The 19,998-nt window shown below is 35.6% G+C and overlaps 1 protein-coding gene across 1 annotated transcript in view; it reads left to right on the forward strand.

Annotated features, from left to right (window-relative positions):
- DNAH7 (dynein axonemal heavy chain 7) overlaps positions 1 to 19,998 on the forward strand; it is a 248,143-nt gene that overhangs the window by 77,732 nt on the left and 150,413 nt on the right. The window contains exons 20-25 of the mRNA XM_089915967.1: positions 2,877 to 3,070; positions 4,581 to 4,779; positions 7,517 to 7,657; positions 11,657 to 11,869; positions 15,260 to 15,369; positions 18,923 to 19,091. Coding sequence (XP_089772093.1) covers positions 2,877 to 3,070; positions 4,581 to 4,779; positions 7,517 to 7,657; positions 11,657 to 11,869; positions 15,260 to 15,369; positions 18,923 to 19,091 — 1,026 coding nt within the window. The remainder of the gene's footprint in view (positions 1 to 2,876; positions 3,071 to 4,580; positions 4,780 to 7,516; positions 7,658 to 11,656; positions 11,870 to 15,259; positions 15,370 to 18,922; positions 19,092 to 19,998) is intronic.

A 19,998-nucleotide genomic window follows, 5' to 3' on the forward strand; every position in this document is an offset into this window, starting at 1 on the left:
TGATGAGATTGGTGATACTTGTGAAGCAAAAGAAGACACGTAAAATTTGTAAAATTATTTCTTTAATACCAAAAAGTAATAGCAGTTAATAATTCCTTTTCCTCTCCCAAAGATGAAAAGTAATTAAAGCGTCAAAGGAGTCATACTTAGTTTCAAATTTCTGGTAGCTTCCTGTTATAACATCTTATTGTTCTGCCTTGAGAACCTTAGCTGATAAGTTGGTACAATGGGGGGGTCGTAAGTTCCTTGAGTGCCTTTGTGTGTCTGCAGGCTTAACTCATCCTCGTTCACTCAAGCATTCAACGAATATTTATGGGATGCCTACTCTGTACTAGAATTTTGTGGCAATGCTTAAAGGAACTTAAAGCCAGTTTTATTTTACTATGATGAATATCTTACCAGAAGGATGGCAGTTTATAAAATGTTTATTTTAACTCCATTAAACCAATGGAGTGATGTAAGTGACTTACTCCATGAATTCCCCCAGAGTAGTGTCTCTCTGTCTGTATCTCATCAAGAGACAGTTATAGAAGGCGAAATGGAAAGGGTAGTTTCAAGCATATGTGTGTTCTAGGCACCATATTAGGTGCTTCCAATATTTTGTCTAATTTGGTCTTCATAACAACTTTGAAAGAGAGCTCTTATCTCCATTTTAGAGATAAGAAAATAGAGAGTCAAGTTAATTAAGTGATTAGGAACCAGGTCTGTTCTTCTCTTCATCTGATGTAGTCTCTGTTCTGTTTACCTTCTCATGAGAAGAGAGTGTTTAGTTTCCAGTCCAGAGATGATTGATTACTTTTCTATATTTTTTTCTTAAGTCCATATACCAAGGTACATAGATTATCACCTGTGTTGATTCAGAACTAGCATATTTGATTCAGCATCATTGAGCTGATCTAGATAAATAGGTTTGACCTCAGGAATCCAATAAAAATTTTTTTGCTCAAATGCTAAGTGCTTCCAAGGGGTATTTCTTTTGTAATTGCAATATTTAGAGAAAGAAATATGAACTGTTGTTTTAAATAACTGATTTTATTTTAGCTTTCAAATCTCAGATCCAAAATAGCGAATTGCAGTAAATTCTTTGGCTGAGAATAAAACAAACATTGTTAATTTGTGAAAGGAAGTTTTCACATTTATTAGCAACATTTTTTTTTTTCCAACAAAGAAAAGCATACTTTTCCAGAAGGTGGCACTCTAAGAACACCATTTTGGTTTTTGAATTTAGGAGTACAAGGGCACTGCTCCATACTTTGTCGAATGAACTGAACATTAAATTATGACCTGAATCTCTGTCATGCTTCTTTTTGTGTGCATTTTTAAATGTTTATTTGAAACATAAAACTCTTAGGAAATATAATAAAATGCCTTTAAAAAATTGTGCCTCTTTAAAGATAAGTGAATTGCATATGTTGCATATTCCATATGAACCTGTTCTACTGAAAAAAGAAAAAAAACAGGTATTGATGATTATTTTGTTCTTTGATTAAATTGCTGTGTTCCCAAGTTACATTGTTATATTTCAAAACAAAGCAGAAAATTATCTTTCCTTTCCAGTCACATTGAAAGTATATTAACAAAAACATGTTCCTGCAGTAGAATAAAATTTCTCTGTGAAACAATTTACAGTTGAAATTTTTGATTGATCTCACAGTCAGTACCAAACTCCCTTTGGCTAAGTACCAAAAATAGGTTTAAATTAGTTAATCTTAAAATTCTTTTTAATTTTTAACAATATTCCCTTGATTTAATTTCATGTAAATTTTCTAAATGTACCAGTATATTCTCATGAAGTTTATTTGGTCTGGTGATTAAAATCTCTAATGTGTTTTGCCACCTCTCTCTCACACTTCTAAGCCTACTTAGTAAAGAATTCTTCTTTCTTTGTCATTGGTGTCAGTGGTGAACACTGAGTTTGGGATTATAAGACCAAGACTAGACCTGGATGACATCAATCATGTGTTAAGGAAAAATAGTAAAAAGAATTTTATTTCAGCTCTGTCTAGATTGTGTTTTAATATGTATTTCTAAAGATTTTCATAAGCCTGGTGGTTACTTGTAGGGGTATTTTGAGAAATCAGTAAACTATTTCTTAAAATATCAGTTCTTAAGACCAGCTTTTGGTATAATTCTTATTTTGAATCCTACAGCATAAAAGAAAGCTTTTAAAAATACTTGATTGTGTTTGAATCCCTTTAAAGCAAACAGCTCACGGTGACACTTTCAAGTGATAGAATGTTCAGAAATCCATGCCTTGAAAGTAGAACAATCTTAGTCTCTAGAGAGTTCAGGAAGAACACACCTTGAACTTCAGTCCTTCGACAAGCAGAGTGTTATAATGCGGTTCCAAAGGTAGTTCTTTGCAATGTAAGATCTTTATGGAAAGCTCCTTCCTCCACGCTCCCAACCCCTTATTTTTATCTACCCTCATAAAACAGGAATTGTTATTTTATTATTATTGATAACAATAATATTCAAAATAATAATTATAATGGTGACATCTTTTTAGAGTACTTTTCCTCGAAGAACAATAGACAAACATATCTCATACTCTTTTGTTTCCTCCTGTCCTTCTTGTGAGTTCAGATAGTGTCCCCCTCCCCACTCCTGCCACACTCATTGTCTCTCACAGTTCCCAACTTAGAATGAGAAATTGTGGCCAACATCAATGAGGACCAAGTCAACGTGGCTTTTACACAATTAAAGGGCTGGTTAGATCTAGACTATGCAAGAGTACTTTTAAAACATAAGTAAGTATTCACTTTAAATTTTGAATAACATTTGTTATGTTAAAACCATGCAATCTCAAAAATAATAGGAATATAAAGTCAATATGAATATCAAGTATTTTTGAGTTGTACATTTTTTATTTTTAGGATAAACATGTTCTGGCAGTTGTAACTATTGAGAGAATGCTGGAGAGGCTGAAAAAATCTAATGAACTTTTGGAACTCATTCTTAAAGGACTTAATGAATATTTGGAAAAGAAGCGTCTCTTCTTCCCCAGATTCTTTTTCTTGTCTAACGATGAACTTCTTGAGATACTGTCTGAGACTAAAGATCCCACTAGGTAAGTAAGATATACATATATGTTATATGTATATAATACATGGCTAAGTTTGTTGCCTTTAATTTTCAGAATAATGCAGAACTTAAATATATATGATTTTGTTTATGTAATAACTTTTTTCAAGACTATTCTAAATCATATCAATAATCAACTTAAATAACGATTAAAAGCGTAAGGAATATCATTGAATGATATTTTTCCAAATATGATGAATCTTGGAGTGGATTTCTCGTTTTATCACATATTGTCTTACAGATTTTTCAGAACACATCCCTCTTCTACGTCCCATGCAGAATAAAAGTCAGCGCCCTCTCAGTGGCTTGCAGTCACCCATGCAGGTGCTCCCCCATGATCCTTCCTAGTCATCCCCCACTAGCTTTCTCCTTGTTTATTCTGCTACAGTCCTTGTAATTCTCCCATAAAAGGGGCAGCCTCCTCCCTCAGTGTACTGTTCTCTTTGCCTGGGATCCTCCTCACCCAAATATCCATAAGACTTCTTTTACCTCCTCTAGATCTTTGTGGAAACCTGCTCAAACATCTGCCACTCAAGAAGGCCTTCCCTGGCCACTTATTTAAAATGGCACCCCCTTCCAGCACTCCCTAGTCACCTTTCTTGATTATCTTCTCTGCCTCGTTTTCTTTCAGCACACTTTTTATCATCTGGCTTACTCTATAATGTGCTTATTTGTTTACTGTTTGCTTTCCTCTAGCAGAACATAAGCTCCATGATGGCTGAGATTTTTGACCTTCTCCCCCTCACAGCTGATTCCCTGTTCCTTAGAAGAGAGTCTGGTTTACATCAGTCAGTGAATAGATATTTGTTAAATTTGTCAGTTTTGTGTCTTGTGCCTTCAAAGTAGGAGACAAGTAATCCAGACAAAAAGATAAATTTAGACTCAGATTTCCACCTGACTTTTTATACTCTGCCCATTTTTTGCCTGTTTGAAAGATAAATTCAATTGGTCATTTGTAATGTGCCAAGAATGAGGAATTTAGTCAGTTCCATCTGTATTACAATGAATAGACTAAAGTTGGGCACCTTCAAAGTAGTTGATTTACTTAAAGCACTAAACCTAGTTCATAATTTGCAAGCAGTCTCTGAAGATCCCAGTTGAAATATCTTACTTTTTGTGCATTTGAAGATTCTTCAGATTAGTGTTTTATCTGTTGGTCAAGATTGGTTTGGTCCTTGTATTACTTTTAACAGCTTTTGATTCATTGTGTTGGAAACAAAGCCTCATGTAGCTCTTATTATAATTGTAATTTTACAGATCTTTTTGTGATTATTCCATTAATGATGATCTCCCACTGGACTGTATAATCCGTGCAGGCAAGAATTGTCTTTTTTTTTTTTTTTTCTATCAGCGCTTCATCTCTAGCATCTAGCAGGGGCCTCACGCATAGTGCACATTTATGAATTTTGAATGAAGATTGGTATACAAAGAACACTGATATTTAGGGAATTGCTTTTATTTGGTTAAGTCCCTTAAACAATTTTTTTTCCTGATAGAGTACAACCTCACTTGAAGAAATGTTTTGAAGGAATTGCAAAGGTGGAATTTACAGAAAGTTTGGACATCACTCACATGAAGAGTAGTGAAGGAGAAGTGGTGGAACTCGTAGACACCATTTCAACAGCCAAAGCCAGAGGTCAAGTGGAGAAGTGGTTGGCTGAGTTAGAGAGAGTTATGATTAAATCCATCCATAAGGTAGTCAACCGTATTTATTATTATTTCTAGTAAAGATGATAGAACGTTAATGTAGTATTGATAAATGCACTTCTATTTAGACAAATTGAGTCATGAATTACCAAATCAATTGTAACAGATAGATTGAAGGCAAAGATATGGTCTCTGATACTAATTTTGTAGTGACTCACTTGAAAAGTGGGACAAAATGCCATACATACTACAACAAACTTGGGTTTTAGTCATGAGTCTGTCTCATTTCTTGTGCTTTCAATGTTAGACACACTTTGGTCTGCATGGTCTGTCTTTAGTCTCGCCTTGGAAGCACCTCTCTGCAGTTTCACATCAGTCTCCTTGACATGTATGCTCCTCTGGTGGTTCCTTTTGTTCTGTGAATATATAAAATATGTACCAAAATGTTAGAAAATCATAAGTACTTTCTACAATTAACAGTAACTTCATATTTTCCATATCTCAGAAAGCATATTACCACCTCAATCATTTGTAATTATTTTTGTTAGTAGAGAATTTTAAGTTGAGGGAGCAGATAGAGCTTAATTGAGCAGTTAATTAATCTTTTACTATAATGTGGACTTAGCATTCAAGTTCCTTACCAGGAATAAAAATCATGATTGAGCAGGGAAGCATGAGAGAAAGAATGAGAAGGAAATATGGCATCAAGCCCTAAACAACAGTTTTCATGAATTTTTCAGATGCTGTCACACATTATTGAAAAATTCACTGGAATCTAGGTGTTTAATGTACATCATGTGTCTTAATGTTCCTTTCTCTTAAATATAATTTTAATATCTGCCTGCTTTGTATTTTTTCAATAGATGCAAAATCTTTTGGACAGGTTCCCATTTCTCCCTATTATGGATTAAGTGATAATGAATGTCCTTATGCATACTGGTTTCTTTGATTGAATTATTTATTTTCTTATGATAACTTCTCATATGTAGAATCACTGGGCAAAAGAGGATGAGCTTTCGTAGGGCTTGATAAGTATTGACAAGCAGCTTTCCCATTTACGCAGCTATCAGCAGCATTTACGCAGCTATCCCATTTAGCTATCAGCTAAATGCATTTCACTTGGACCACTACTTAGCAGCATTGAATTGGTTATATGGTTTGTTACTTGATGATACAGTGGTAACTCATTATTTTAGACATATCTAATACTATTTCAACTATTCTTTTAATTTTGTTTGTCAGGGTACTCAGAGAAAATATTTTGGTTACCATTTCAGAGCATTAAGATGGGGTGGCAAGTAAGCGGCTAGGAAATATCTTCCCCAAAAATGTTCATGTGTAAGTTTGTGTCGGTGGGAAAAATGCAAGTGAATGCAATGTAAAATACTACAGATAGGAGCTATGTGTGTTACTGTGTTGTGCTATATGTATTTGCATGCTTGAAAGGCTACTGCATGCCTAAATTAAGTGAATTTTGTGTCATTTCTAAATAATAAAAAATCATGTTCTTGGCACCTTTGCCCTTTTATCTTACTGGATTATCATGGGTTTAATACTGCAGTTTGCTGTAGTTTGGCAGCTTGCTACTGCCAAAATATGTTATTTTTCATATATGGCATACACAGTTTAATAACACAATTTAATAATGCCATATATGGCATACACAGTTTTATATACAATATTATAGAACTTTATGTAATCATATTTCTCCTCATCCAACTGTATAGAAATTTGTGATTTAGATTTTAATGCCTCCCTCCTATTCTCTCCACAGTGTCCTTCTAGAACACATATTTATTCCATCTTTGGCATTTCTCTACTGTACCTTCTATTCTTTCCTGTGTTCCTCCCGTCTCTCAGTTTCTCCTTTTCACCTGCCCTTTCTGTGGCTTCCTCTGGCCTTTTACATTTTCTTTATTATCAATAGACAAGATTGCCCTTCATTTCTATTCAACTCCGTAAATATCCTAGCTAAACTAGAAATCCAGAAAGATTTGCCTATCCTTATATATTTCTCAGAAAAATGTAATTTTGATAATCTTTTCTGAAATTCAGACATTAACGTGACTATCACCTCATAGATGCTACTATTTTTGATTGATACATATAATAGATTGGAATGTTTCCCACTGATGGCTGATAGAAAAAGTGGATCTATGAATTCACTGAAAACGCATGTAGTAAAGTACATGACTTAGGCTTCCTGAATTTAAAGCTCTCAACTCTCCATGAATGAATTATATATCCACCCTGTCATCATAGCCTTGGGCATCAAACTACAGGACTGAGAGGGAGCGAGGTCTGGAAACACAGGAGGAACTTTAGAGAAATTGTGTAGGGTGCTTGAGTGTGCATGTACAAATATACACATGGCTGAGTGGGGATCTGATTAAGTTCAAAGAAAATAATTGGTGAATTTGACAGATCTCATTTTGGAATTATTTGAACTTATGTTTTGTAATTAAATTGCTTGCGTTTGTTCAGTCCAAATGTACCTAGGACATCTTTGGCTGCGACTGGCCAAAGAAATATTTCATATAATGTGGTTCACACAAATAGATTATGTATCAGCAAAATAAAATGCTATGTAATATATTTGTTTTGCTCTCAGGTGTATGGAAAAACTTGAAATTGTCTAGTTACATGCTTTAAACCTTCATCATTGGCTAAGCTGTAAGAAGTTGAGCAGTACAAGATAATCCACTCAGGAGTTAGCTCTTCATTTTTTAGCTTGTTCAAGTAAAGTATGAAATTGTTTACCTTTAGCATTTTCTTTTTCAATTAGGTAATTAGAGATGCACTTTTTGCCTATACACAACATGAACGAATTAACTGGGTAAGAGATTGGCCTGGACAAACAGTTCTCTGTGTATCCCAAACCTTTTGGACAATAGAAGTACAAACAGCTATTGCAAAAGGACAAAAGGTAAGCTTTTATTACCCACAGGTTTTGCAGCATTTTTTAAATAGTTATAATTGCCAAAATACAATTATTCTAAAAAAAAATAAAGACAATCCACTCAAAAAGCCAAGCATACTGGAGCCTCAATCTTTTTATTATATACATTTTTATGCCTTTAAAAATACAGTAATAGTAGGACAAAGAAATGTCCTAAACTCAGAAAGATTAGGAGGAAAAACATAACATAATTCTCTTTTATATCTTCAGTAAAACTACCCTATGAAGACAAAAGATATTAATTGACTTATTTTGACTATTTTAATTTTTAGTGTACTGATTTTTAGTAAATAATAATATTTTGAATGATGCTTAATATTAATTATTCTAACAAATATATATTTAATATTATAATATTAAAATAATATTAAAAACAGAAGCAGCATTCTTATCCATAAGGTAGGATTCCAAGCAGGTCAACTTTTGGTTGACTGATAGGTCAGTTGGAATCTAGCAGTTGCAGATGTTGTTTAAAACCATGAGTTTTTAATGTATTTTTTACATGGAGTTTGGCATTATTGTCTGTAAGGTATTGTTGAGCACTGGTGAGTGTTGGGTTTGAGAGAGACTCGTATTCTCTGTAAGCAGGCAGATCTCATAGAGGAGGGAGCTGAGTGACACACGCTTAGTTCACTCCAACTTACCAACAGGTCACTTATTTCTCCTCTGAGGAAAGGATAAGGGCATAGGGCAGGAAGTCAGGGATTTTTAGGAAAAAGTCTTTCCTCATGGAAACCAGAGCAAGGGGAATGAGGGTTTCCCTCACAGCAGTAAGCCCTTGGGGATACTCCTGGGCTCTTGGCTGTCTATGTGCATGTTTCTTTTCTCCCCAGTGGGTCCAGAAACTTCATTTTGTCTGTTTACTTTTAAGCTACCACGCCCCACACAAAGGGATTCCTCTATCGCCAATGTGGGTTACTGGTGGGACATGGATCTCGCTCCTTGCTTGCTGGCCCCCCAAACCACCATGCCAACTTTCTCATTCATCGCTATGGGAAATAGAGGGAACAAAGAAGCAAATGTGAGCAAATAAGGCAAATTTGTAGGCATCTTCCACATTTCTTCAATTTAAACGTGGTGTTTATTAAACCTCCACCCGTCTGTCAAAACGATATTTTTCTCTGGAACAGGTAGGAGTTGAGGTAGAGAATTTAAGTGTAAACCTTTCATGCTTCTACTTATCTCCCAGGCGTAATTTGTATCTCAAGGGACACACAATTTAGGTCATTGCATTTCAATGTGTCCTCTGCTCAAAGCTATCTGCCTACAATTCTTACTATATTGTTCTTACCATATTTTATACAGATACAAATAGATTTTTTTTTTTTTGGCTTACAACAGTATCCACTGATACTGAGATGAGGTTATTTATTCACTCATTTATTAGTTTACTCCATTTTATCCCACTCGTGTAATATGGTGCACGTATGGAGCCATTCATTCACAGAGAAAGCCAAAATGAGAATCCATGCCTTGGGTGACTACTACTCCAGGGGGACTCAGCTTCATAGACGTAGATCCTCTAAAGCTGTAATTTAGTGGAACTTAGCAAGGCTTTTTTGCTGTTACTTGCTGGATTGTTCTCTTCTGTTGTGTTTTGTGATGTTTCACATAACTAAATTTCATGAAATGAAATTAAGCGTTGTACGTGTCCTTAAAAATTAATTCTTTCCTTTTTCCTCTGCTTGTGAATACTCTGCTTCAATATGCCCTTCATCTGCTGTCTGTGTACCTTGTCCCTGTCTGTATCTCGTGCATATTCAGTTTGTTTAGGTTCTGTAGCAGCATCAGGAAGGGATGGCACATGTTTTAGTATTCTAAAGCATTGGTGATTTAATATGTGTTTCTATCAGGGGAGGGTAGCACATGTTTTAGTATTCTGTGTGTTGATGACTTTTTCCTTAATTAATGTGTGGTTCACATTCGAAACTGATATCTTTGGTTCAGTAACTGGGGACTCTTGGCAGCCTCAGAGGAGACTAGACATTTCCATTCTCTGCAAACACTCCAGGTTGTCTGGAGCTTGATGCTATGATAGCACCATGTTGTACTGTCCCACTTCCAGAGGACCCATTCCCCTCAGGATCTGTTTCCATTTATTTATTCAAGGAATAGTCACTGTGGAAGTAGTCAGTATATGAGCTATTACAGGGGCTAAAAATGAATGAAAGAATCACCACTGTCACAGAGCTTGGGTTATTGCAAATATTGCTATGATTTTGAGTCAGCTTATCATTGTGTATGTAGAGGGAACTAGGTATGATAAAAATATGATTCCAGACAGGGTTTATTTTGGATAACTATATAACGTATTGATAGTTACCTTTAGATTCATTAGTTCACTGTACAGAACAGTTTACAATGAATAAAATGTAACAAAAGTGATTGAATATCATGATTTTTTTCAATCTAGCTGATCTGAATTCTCATTGATTTATTATAATATAGTTCCTAAAGAACTTAGTTCATCACAGTTTGAAGCTAAATTTTAGTTCTAAATCTGTTTCTCTAGTATAGCAAAATACATTCTGCTGATGTAAATAGTAACAGACTCTTATGGACATATAATTTATGCCATCAGGTCCAAACATTAAAAGTTTAATCTTATGCCTTGTGTTGAACTACAGTACGTGAGAACTGGTAAGGCTCTCAAAGATCCTGACTTTTACTGTTTAGGAAACTAAGATGCACCACCTGGCGTAGTTTGTGTTCTTAGGAGCAAAACTATTCTTACTAATCTGTGTACTCAATATACTTAAATTCACCAATTGGCTCCAAGAATTTAAACACTTGGGGTTATTTAAACATAGGTGGGACAGAATTTTATTTTTCACTACTTATGAAGCAAATTAATAGCAATTAATTATGAAAATGATATAAATGGAATAGTGTTCAAGCACCAAACTTTTGAAAAAATGACTTCCTAAAAAAAAGGATAAAATATTTCAAGGAGTAATAAAAGTGACCCTTAAAGAAACAAGTCTCCAACTCTACCCTTTAAGCTTTTCTCATCCTTGGAAATCCTCATTTTTAGTTTCATTGCTACCACTTAACCTGGTCCTAAAGGAGTGAAATAAACTCATTGGTGCCCAATGCTTATTAAATATTATTAGAGTGGGGAAAAGTGACCACATCAGCCTGCTGCAGGATATTTACACTTCCCTTAGGCACAGCAGTTTTCATTGATTTTAATTTGATTTTCCTAAACCCTCTTCTCTTTTTCACATACTGATCAGATTTACCCACCAGAAAAGAGACCCCTCCCAAAAGAGCCTGATCCTTAGAACTGGCCTTAGCTCACCGTAAACTAAAATGTTAGCTGTTTTGTTTTTTAGGATCTTTACATTTCAAGTGGCACAAATCCTACTCAGAAGCTCACACAGGAGTACTAGAAGGATTCATGAGATCTAAGGTAGAGCATTTGGAATCAGGATCTCAGGGCTTCATCACTGCTGCAGCTTCTCTTTTGTTGTCTATTTTTCATCTCTACTGGTCTCTGTCAGGCTTTTTTCTGCAGTGGGGTGAAGGCTTTCAGTAGCTTCGGATTGGCATTCTGAGAGTCTCCCAAGCCTAGTGAAAAGCACTTTTCTTCCCATCTGTATAGCAGTCCCTGGAAAGAACTGTGATTGGCTCTGGTTGGGTCACCCATGCCCTCCTTCATGTTGCCTTGGAGATGGGGCAATATGATTGACAGCTCACAAAACCACAAGAGCATACAAGAGCAGAAATGGAAAGGAGGGAATGTTGGGTAGGCGCAAACCATGTATGTCAAATATGTCTGGCCTGATTGAGCTTGTTCACCTAATACTTCTGTAGTAAAAAATTTTTTTTGATTATTTTTAAGTTATGTCATATGGAAAATTATAATAAAAATGTAGAAAATACTCTGTATACATGCTAGGTCAAAAATTTTTTGTTCAAAAGGGTTCTGATCACACTGAGTAATAATATCTTATTTTCTTTCAGTCTCTTGAGCAATACTTGGAAAAATGTAACAAACAAATTGATGATATTGTCACCTTGGTTCGTGGCAAATTGTCCAAGCAGAATCGTGTTACTCTGGGAGCCCTCGTGGTGCTGGATGTCCATGCTAGAGATGTTCTCACAACACTTGTTAAAAAGAAAGTTAGTGATGACTCTGAGTTTGAATGGTTAAGTCAGCTTAGGTACTATTGGCAGGTAAGTAATATCACTGAATGTTATTACTCAGCAATTTCAGCTCACAGGTATACAATTTGTGCTTGCTAACTCACATGAGACATAGTATCAGTAATATAGGATTTTAGGATTTTAGCTGATGGCTGACTATACCTAAAAAGCATTCTCCAGATTGAAGATTAAGGCAGCCAAAAACTATATGTCAAGTGTTTGAAAACTGTGTTTATATCTGTATCCAAATGTATAGTTACATAGAAATACACATACATATATAGATGCACACAAACTATGAGTAATTATAAAAAATTACTCATTTGAAATTAGTCATTATGCTTGCTGAATCTGTAAAATGTTGAAACTAATCAGTTTATAATTGTGTTCTTAGATTCCTGATGCATCTAAAGAGTGTACAAATCAGACTGTTTTAGTATGATTTAGTCATTAAACTTTCCTCTTGTTGATCAATTGAACTAACCAGAAACATGATCTGGAGGAAGGTTTTTATCAGGGGATCTATGTAGTTGGTGATGTCAGTCACCATCAGGAAGGCAGGAGGAGCAGGAATAGTACAGTGAACAAGGCTGGGCCTGCTGAGAATGGGAAGAGAGAGCTGAGGATTGGAGATAGAGACTCAGAAGTTATCATATTCACTTTTGTGAAAGGCTTTGGGAGGTATGGAGTGGGAAGAGAAGAGTTACAAGAACCAGAACCCTGGAAAACCATATGAGGCCGTGAGTACAGTGGTTAGGAGCTCAGACTGTAGACTGATTGTTTCAAGTGCTACATCCTCCCCTTACCAGTTGTGTGACTTGGGCAAGTTACCTACTCTCTTCAGGCACCTGCTTCCTTATCTGTAAAATGGTGATGATGATAATACTCCCTCTACAGTGAAAACAAGTTGAACAAATGATTGAAAATATAGGAGAATAATGAACTATCAAAAAGAGTAAGAAAACAATCCAATTTACAATTGCTCAAAAAGAATAAAATAACCTAGGAATAAATTTACCCAAGAAGGTGAAAGACCTATAAACTGAAAACTATAAGACACTGATGAAAGAAATTGAAGAAGACACAAATAAATGGAAAGATCCGTGTTCATGGATTGGAAGAATCAACATTGTTAAAATGTCCATACTACCCAAAGCAATCTACAGACTTAGTGCAATTTCTATCAAAATTCCAATGGCATTTTTCACAAAAATAGAACAAACGATCCTAATATTTTTTTACAGAAACAAAAAAGACCCCAAATAGCCAAAGCAGTCTTGAGAAAGAAGAACAAAGCTGGAGGCATCACACTCCCTGATTTCAGATTATACTACCAGAGCTAAAGTAATCAAACCAGTATGGTATTGGCATAAAAAGAGACACATAGATCATTGGAAAAGAATAAAGAGTCCAGAAATAAACATACACATATATGGTCAATTACTTTACAACAAAGGAGCCAAGAATATAAATGGGGAAAGGACATTTAATAAATGGTGTTGGGAAAACTGGACAGCCACATGCAAAAGAATGAAATTGGATCACTATCTTACATCATACCCCCAAATTAACTCAAAATGGATTAAAGACTTGAATGTAAGACTTGAAACCATAAAATTCCAAGAAAACGTAGGTGGTAAGCTCCTTTACATTGGTCTTGGTGATTTTTTGAATTTGACACCAAAAGCAAAGGCAGCAAAAGCAAAAATAAACAAGTGGGACTGTGTCAAGCTTCTGCACATCAAAGTAAAGCATCAACAAATTGAGAAGGCAACCTACTGAATAGGAGAAAATATTTGCAAATTATATATCTGATAAGAGGTTAAATCCAAAATAGATAAGGAACAGATGCAACTCAATAGCAAAAAAAATCTGATTAAAAAATGGGCAGAAGCAGCCGCATAGCCCAGGGAGATCAGCTCTGTGCTTTGTGACCACCTAGAGGGTTGGGATAGGGAGGGTGGGAGGGAGACGTAAGAGGGAGGAGATATGGGGGTATATGTATATTATAGCTGATTCACTTTGTTATAAAGCAGAAACTAACACACCATTGTAAAGCAATTATACTCCAATAAAGATGTTAAATAAAGAAATAAAGCACCTCTTGGACACTTAAACAAATAAATAAATAAATAATGGGCAGAGAATCTGAATAGACAGTTTTCTAAAGAAGACATACAGATGGCCAACAGGCACATGAAAAGATGCTCAACGTCACTAATTGTCAGGAAAATGCAAATCAAAACCACAATGGGATATCGTCTCACACCTGGTAGAATGGCTGTTCTCAAAAAGACAAGAGGTAACACATCTTGGCAAGGATTTGGAAAAAAGGGAGCCCTCATGTACTTTTGGTGGGAATGTAAATTGGTGCAGCCACTATGGAAAGCAGTATGGAGACTCCTCAAAAAAACTTTAAAAATAGAACTACCGTATGATCCAGCAATTCCTCTTCTGGGTATTTATCTGAAGAAAACAGAAACACTTAACTCAAAAAGATATATGCACACCCATGTTAATTGCATTATTTTTTTACAACAGCCAAGATATGGAAACAAACTAAATGTTCATTGATGGATGAGTGGTTAAAGAAGATGTGATATATGTGTGTATATATATATATATATATATATATATATGTAATAGAATACTAAGCCATAAAAAATGAAATATTGACATTTACAGCAGCATGAATGGACCTTGAAGGCATTATACTAAGTGAAATAAGTCAGAGAAAGACAGATACCATGTGATCTCACTTATATGTGGAATCTAAAAAACAAAATAAAATAAAAATAAAAAACAAGCTGAGAGATACAGAGAACAGATTGGGGGTTGCCTGGGGGTGAGGGTAGGGAAGGTGAGAGAAATGGGTGAAAGGAGTCAAAAGGTCAAAACTTCCAGTCATAAAATAAGTAATTCATGGGGATGTAATATACAGCATGGCAACTGTAGTTAATAATACTGTATTGCATGCTTGAAAGTTGCGAAAAGTAGGTCTTAAGAGTTCTCCTCACAAGAAAAAAATTCTAACTATGTATGGTGAGGGATGTTGACTTATTATGGTGATCATTTTGCAATAAATATAAATATGGAATCATTATGTTGTATCCTAAAACTAATATAATGTTGTATGTCAATTATACCTTAATAAAATAGTGTTAGCAAGTTTAAAAAAAGAAAAGAGAGGTAAAGAATAAATACATTTTCCAAAGTTGTTCTATGGGGAAAATTGAAGCCAGTGACTTCAATTACTTATCCAAGGAAATTAGATATTGAATTCTTCTACTGAATTAAATGATGCCTGAAAAGTGAAATTTAAAGTTGTTTTTTACATGGCTATTATTTAAGAGCTTGAGGTTTCATATTATTTAAATTTTTATTATTTAAGCTAACTTCATTTTATCTGATTTGTACTAGGACAGTCATTTAGAAACAAAGATGATTAATGCTGGTTTACGATATGGATATGAATATCTGGGTAATTCTCCTAGGCTGGTTATTACTCCACTCACTGACAGGTGTTACAGGTAAACTCATTAATTTAAAGATCTAATTGGAACAACTTTCACTCACTCCTAAATTACTCAATTTTTTAAGCACCAAGTGTATCCTCTGTTATCTTTGCCTAGACCCTTAATTCTTGTCTTAACATGACCTTCAATTTCTTTCTCTGCTGGCGTCTTCCTCTCAGCTCTAGAACTCTAAGTATTATCAGGCGTTTCTGTTATTTTTTTACTTTGTTCATTTCTTTCTTGAAACTTCTGACTCTTCCTTTTGGATCATTTGAGACATCCTTCTTCCTTCTCCAAGGAATTTTCTAGAATTCTGTTTTCATGTATTGTTTTGTTTCATGCGTCATGGTTTCCTGAATGCCCTCCTCCATTCTTAGGCTTTAACAGCCTACATTCTGAAGATCCCCAAACCTGTACCGCCAGCCAAGGTCTCTCTCCTGTTAAGTTTCTCCACACACATGCCTGCTGGATATCTCCATCAGATATCTCATAGGTATTTACATGTACATTGTTTTTTATTGTCCTTCTGAATGATAAAAGACCTTTATGTTTAACGCCAAGGTCCCATCTCCCATACTCCAAATTATTGTCAAATACTAAATTAAACTTTGTTTTTTTCATTTTCTCAACTGTAAGTAGTTTATTGACGAAACCAGTCTCAGGATGCAAGCAGAAAGCAATTTTGTTCTTTTTTATCACCATTCTTTTAAACTTGCTCTATCAAATATTTTTCCCATTTCTGGGTGAAATCTAAGGTAGATTCCTACTCTTTCTGGCAACTTTAATATGCTAATGAATAGTGTTATTATTTTCAGGTACTAAAAGTCCATTTAGGTCTAAAATGAAAATTACTATTTTTCAGCCAGTTTAAAACATCCCTTCCCTTCCAGCTCGAGCTTGACTCAAGCTCATGGCCTGCATTTGGGAAGGTAAATGTGGTCAGTCTTTTGTCATTTTTGTCCCTGTCCTTCGCATTCATCCCTCAATAGCTCATCTTTTAGCTCCTCTAGTGTTGGGGGTTGATGGAGGAGAGGAGAAGGAAAGGGAGAGTTAGGTTTATAGGTGACAGGTGTCTTGGGTGACAAATATCTCTTGGCTGTTTAGTGCCTTCCTTGATGGCACAAGTCTAGATGTACCAGATCTCCCAGGGGATGTTTATATGGGTTCTTTGGGAGTCTGCAGTCACCTGCTTCTCCCACCTGCAGAAAATGCCTTCTCTGGCTGGCTGCTGGTGACTTTTGCTTCAGCCTCTGCTGAGGTCCACCACACACTGACCCTCTTTCTGGGGTCTCCTCTGATTCTACATGGGCCTCCTGCACGGGGTCCCATTCAGCTTGACTCAAATCTGGTTCCTTTCCAGTGGGATCTAGATCTGGCAAGATGATAACACACATTTGTTTTGCCATCAGTAAGAGTGGATCTTTCTTACCGTCCCTGTTTTCTCCTACTCTGCCATCAGGAGAAGCTGCAGGCATTCTCTTGACTTTAAATATTTTAAAGCTCTCAGCTTGGGGTTTTAGTCAAAATTCTAACACAGAACGACCTGTGTTTATATACCGTTACACATTTTTTTACAACTAATATTTATGTAGGTTTACCAAAACTTTTATCAGTGTCTTTACTTGCCATTGCTTCTTTCTTTGTCTGATTTCTGGTTTAATTTTTCTCCTTACTAGGCAATAGCTTTTAGTAATTGTTCAAGTGAGGCTCTGCAAGTAGTGAGCTATACCAGTGTTTATCTAAAATTGCCTCTTTCTCTTCTTCTTCTCTTTTTTTTTTCTTTTAGTCTTCACTAGATTATTAAATGATAGATTAGCTAGGTATAAAACTGTAGATGAACAGTAATTTTCCCTCAGCTCTCCAAAGATATTCTACTGGCATTCATCGCTCCTGCTGAGTATTCTGTTATTCTAATTATTATTCCTTTATAGGTAATTTTCTCCATTGTAGTTTCTAAGGTTTTCTCTTCATTGTTGATGTTCACTGGATGTTACTAGATGTGGATGAGTTTTTATTTATCCTACTTGGGACTTTTTCAATTAATATCTTTAACTCTGGCAAATTCTTAGCCATTGTTTTTTGAATTTTGCCTTTTCCCCATTCTCTTCCTTCTTTCTTCTATGTCTTTAACTTTTCTTATAGTTGACCTCTCTCCCTGGGTGATTTCCTCATATTTATCTTCTAGTGCATAATTCTGTTTCTTTAGGTTTTCTCTGCTATTTATTCTGTTTACTGAGTTTTCAAAAGTTCAGTGATTGTATTTTTCATTGCTAGATTCCATGTTGCCTCTCTTATGAGATTGGCTTCCGCTTTTCCCCACAATTTTATGATGTGTATTGCTTTTTTTTTGGAGGTACGTGGGCCTCTCACTGTTGTGGCCTCTCCCGTTGCGGAGCATAGGCTCCGGACGCGCAGGCTCAGCGGCCATGGCTCACGGGCCTAGCCGCTCTGCAGCATGTGGGATCTTCCTGGACCGGGGCACGAACATTGGCAGGTGGACTCTCAACCACTGCGCCACCAGGGAAGGCCGATGTGTATTGCTTTTTATTTAAAATCTTATTTTAAAAAAATTGCTAGGATACCAAAGAAGGCAGAGTGCCATATGTGCAGTAACCCTCCCAGATGATTGTCCAACTGCCTTTGTCACTGCAAGTCTGATTCTTAATTCTGATCTCTCTTTCCAGTTTTAGCTGTGAGCTAAATTTAGTAGGGGTTGTTTCCCCGTGTAGTCTTACATTTTCTCAGCTGTGGAGGTGTCCATGTGGAGCAGTTTTACATTTATCTCTGTGGAGGGCTCTAGGGTTTTCAGAACAAAATTTTAATGTTAATTTCTCATTTTGGGTTCACGGCCCATCAGTAATGGGAACTGGATCCCACCCTCCGTGAAATGTAGGTTTCTCGTTGGGCACTGTATGAAGGGTAAGCTTCCTGTCTCTTCCTTAGTTGACTCTTCTTTGTCTCTTGAGTAGGTTGCTGGAGTAATTTTAGTTCCCATTTACACACAAGGCAGCCTTTCAAGTCTTCTAGCTTTAAATAGTGAATCCATTCCAGCTCCTCAGCTTGCTCAGTTCTAAGGATTTATTTTCTATGTGAGTATAAATACACTTGTGTTTATATGCAAATTCCAAACCAATGTGCACCTCTACAGCTCTAGCACCTAATTACTTTTCCAGCTATGCATTCCCTCTTCATTGATAATTTCCTTTTCATTCGTTCAAAAATGGCTATATATTTCAAAGGTTGTTATATTTTTCTTTTATGTAGCATTTCCATATGCTTGCAGTAGGGGGACTGGGTGACTCAGGGTCAGCTGAATTCTCCGTATTGACCAGAAGTCAGCACTGAATTTCAAAAGTGAATTTGTTCTGCTTTTGTCATATATACAGCTATTCAGAAGTAAAACATAATAACAGAAAAAAGTAGTGCCCAAAGATTTTCATAGACTAGTAGGAAGGAAGGAATTATTGATGGGGAAGTGGAAAATTTGGCTCTCAGCTTAAATTTTTCCTCTTTTCAGAATGTATATAAAAATCACATTATTCAACAAATATCGTTTATTATATTTCAGAACCTTATTTGGAGCCCTTCATCTGCACCTTGGAGGAGCACCTGAGGGGCCAGCTGGAACTGGAAAGACTGAAACTACAAAAGATTTAGCCAAAGCTGTAGCCAAACAATGTGTTGTTTTCAACTGTTCTGATGGGTTGGATTATCTGGCTTTAGGAAAATTCTTTAAGGTTTGAGTTGACTCGTCATTTGCGATATGATAACTTCTCAGAAAGGCTGTTCATAATGAAACATAATTTGATGAAAGTAAAAGATTTACTGTAGTTTAAGCAAAGTTAAAGTTAAAGTATTATCTCAGTAATTCTCGAGAGAAGTAGGGTTATATCAAAAGCTTATTTGAGAAGGAGCTCTACCTCCAGTCCTTGCTATAATGGGTCAGTATTACTGATAGAAATGAATGAGTGGTGTCCCTCCAGTATACTGGACAGCTAGAAGTTTGAGAACCACTGCATCATGTAGAAATTGTGGTATCTAAAGACTTCTTTGTCCAGTAGATCTTGGTATTAACAAGTTAATATTAACAAGTTCATTAATCATTAACAAGTTCAGTGGTTTACTTTTATAGACACATTCTGATTAATCTTTTTGGTGAACCTGAAATCTTTCTTTTTTTTTTTGTTAATCTTTTTGGTGAACTTGAAATCCTTCTTTTGTTTTTTTTTTATTCTGAGTCAGATTCCCACTCTTATAAGTCTGTAAGATTGCAAAAAGGGGAGTTAAAAGTATAAAGTCCCTAAGTTCATCAGTGTAACCTATGAATATCTGGTCATTTTAGTGCTTTGTTGCTACAGCCTGTTATTCCTTAAAATATTAGGTGGTACAATTGAACACAAAATTATCCGTGTGGGATTATGGGCTCTACTTATTTGTTTATTTGATTTCTATTTTTCTATACTTTTCAAAGTACATTTTAAAGATTCTGTAATCCTTTTCAAAAGTATCTCCAGAAAAAGCTAACATTAAAAAAAAAAATACACAAACTAACAAAAAGGAATATAACAACCCTACCCCATACAGTAAACTATTCCTCCCTGAAGTATGGCCTAGTCATTTTATAATAGATTTGGAGCATAAAAA

This window comes from Delphinapterus leucas, chromosome 8 (genome assembly GCF_059928025.1).
Source record: "Delphinapterus leucas isolate spDelLeu-1000000601 "Yukka" chromosome 8, BTC_Dleu_Yukka2, whole genome shotgun sequence".
In the NCBI taxonomy this organism is placed as follows: domain Eukaryota; kingdom Metazoa; phylum Chordata; class Mammalia; order Artiodactyla; family Monodontidae; genus Delphinapterus; species Delphinapterus leucas.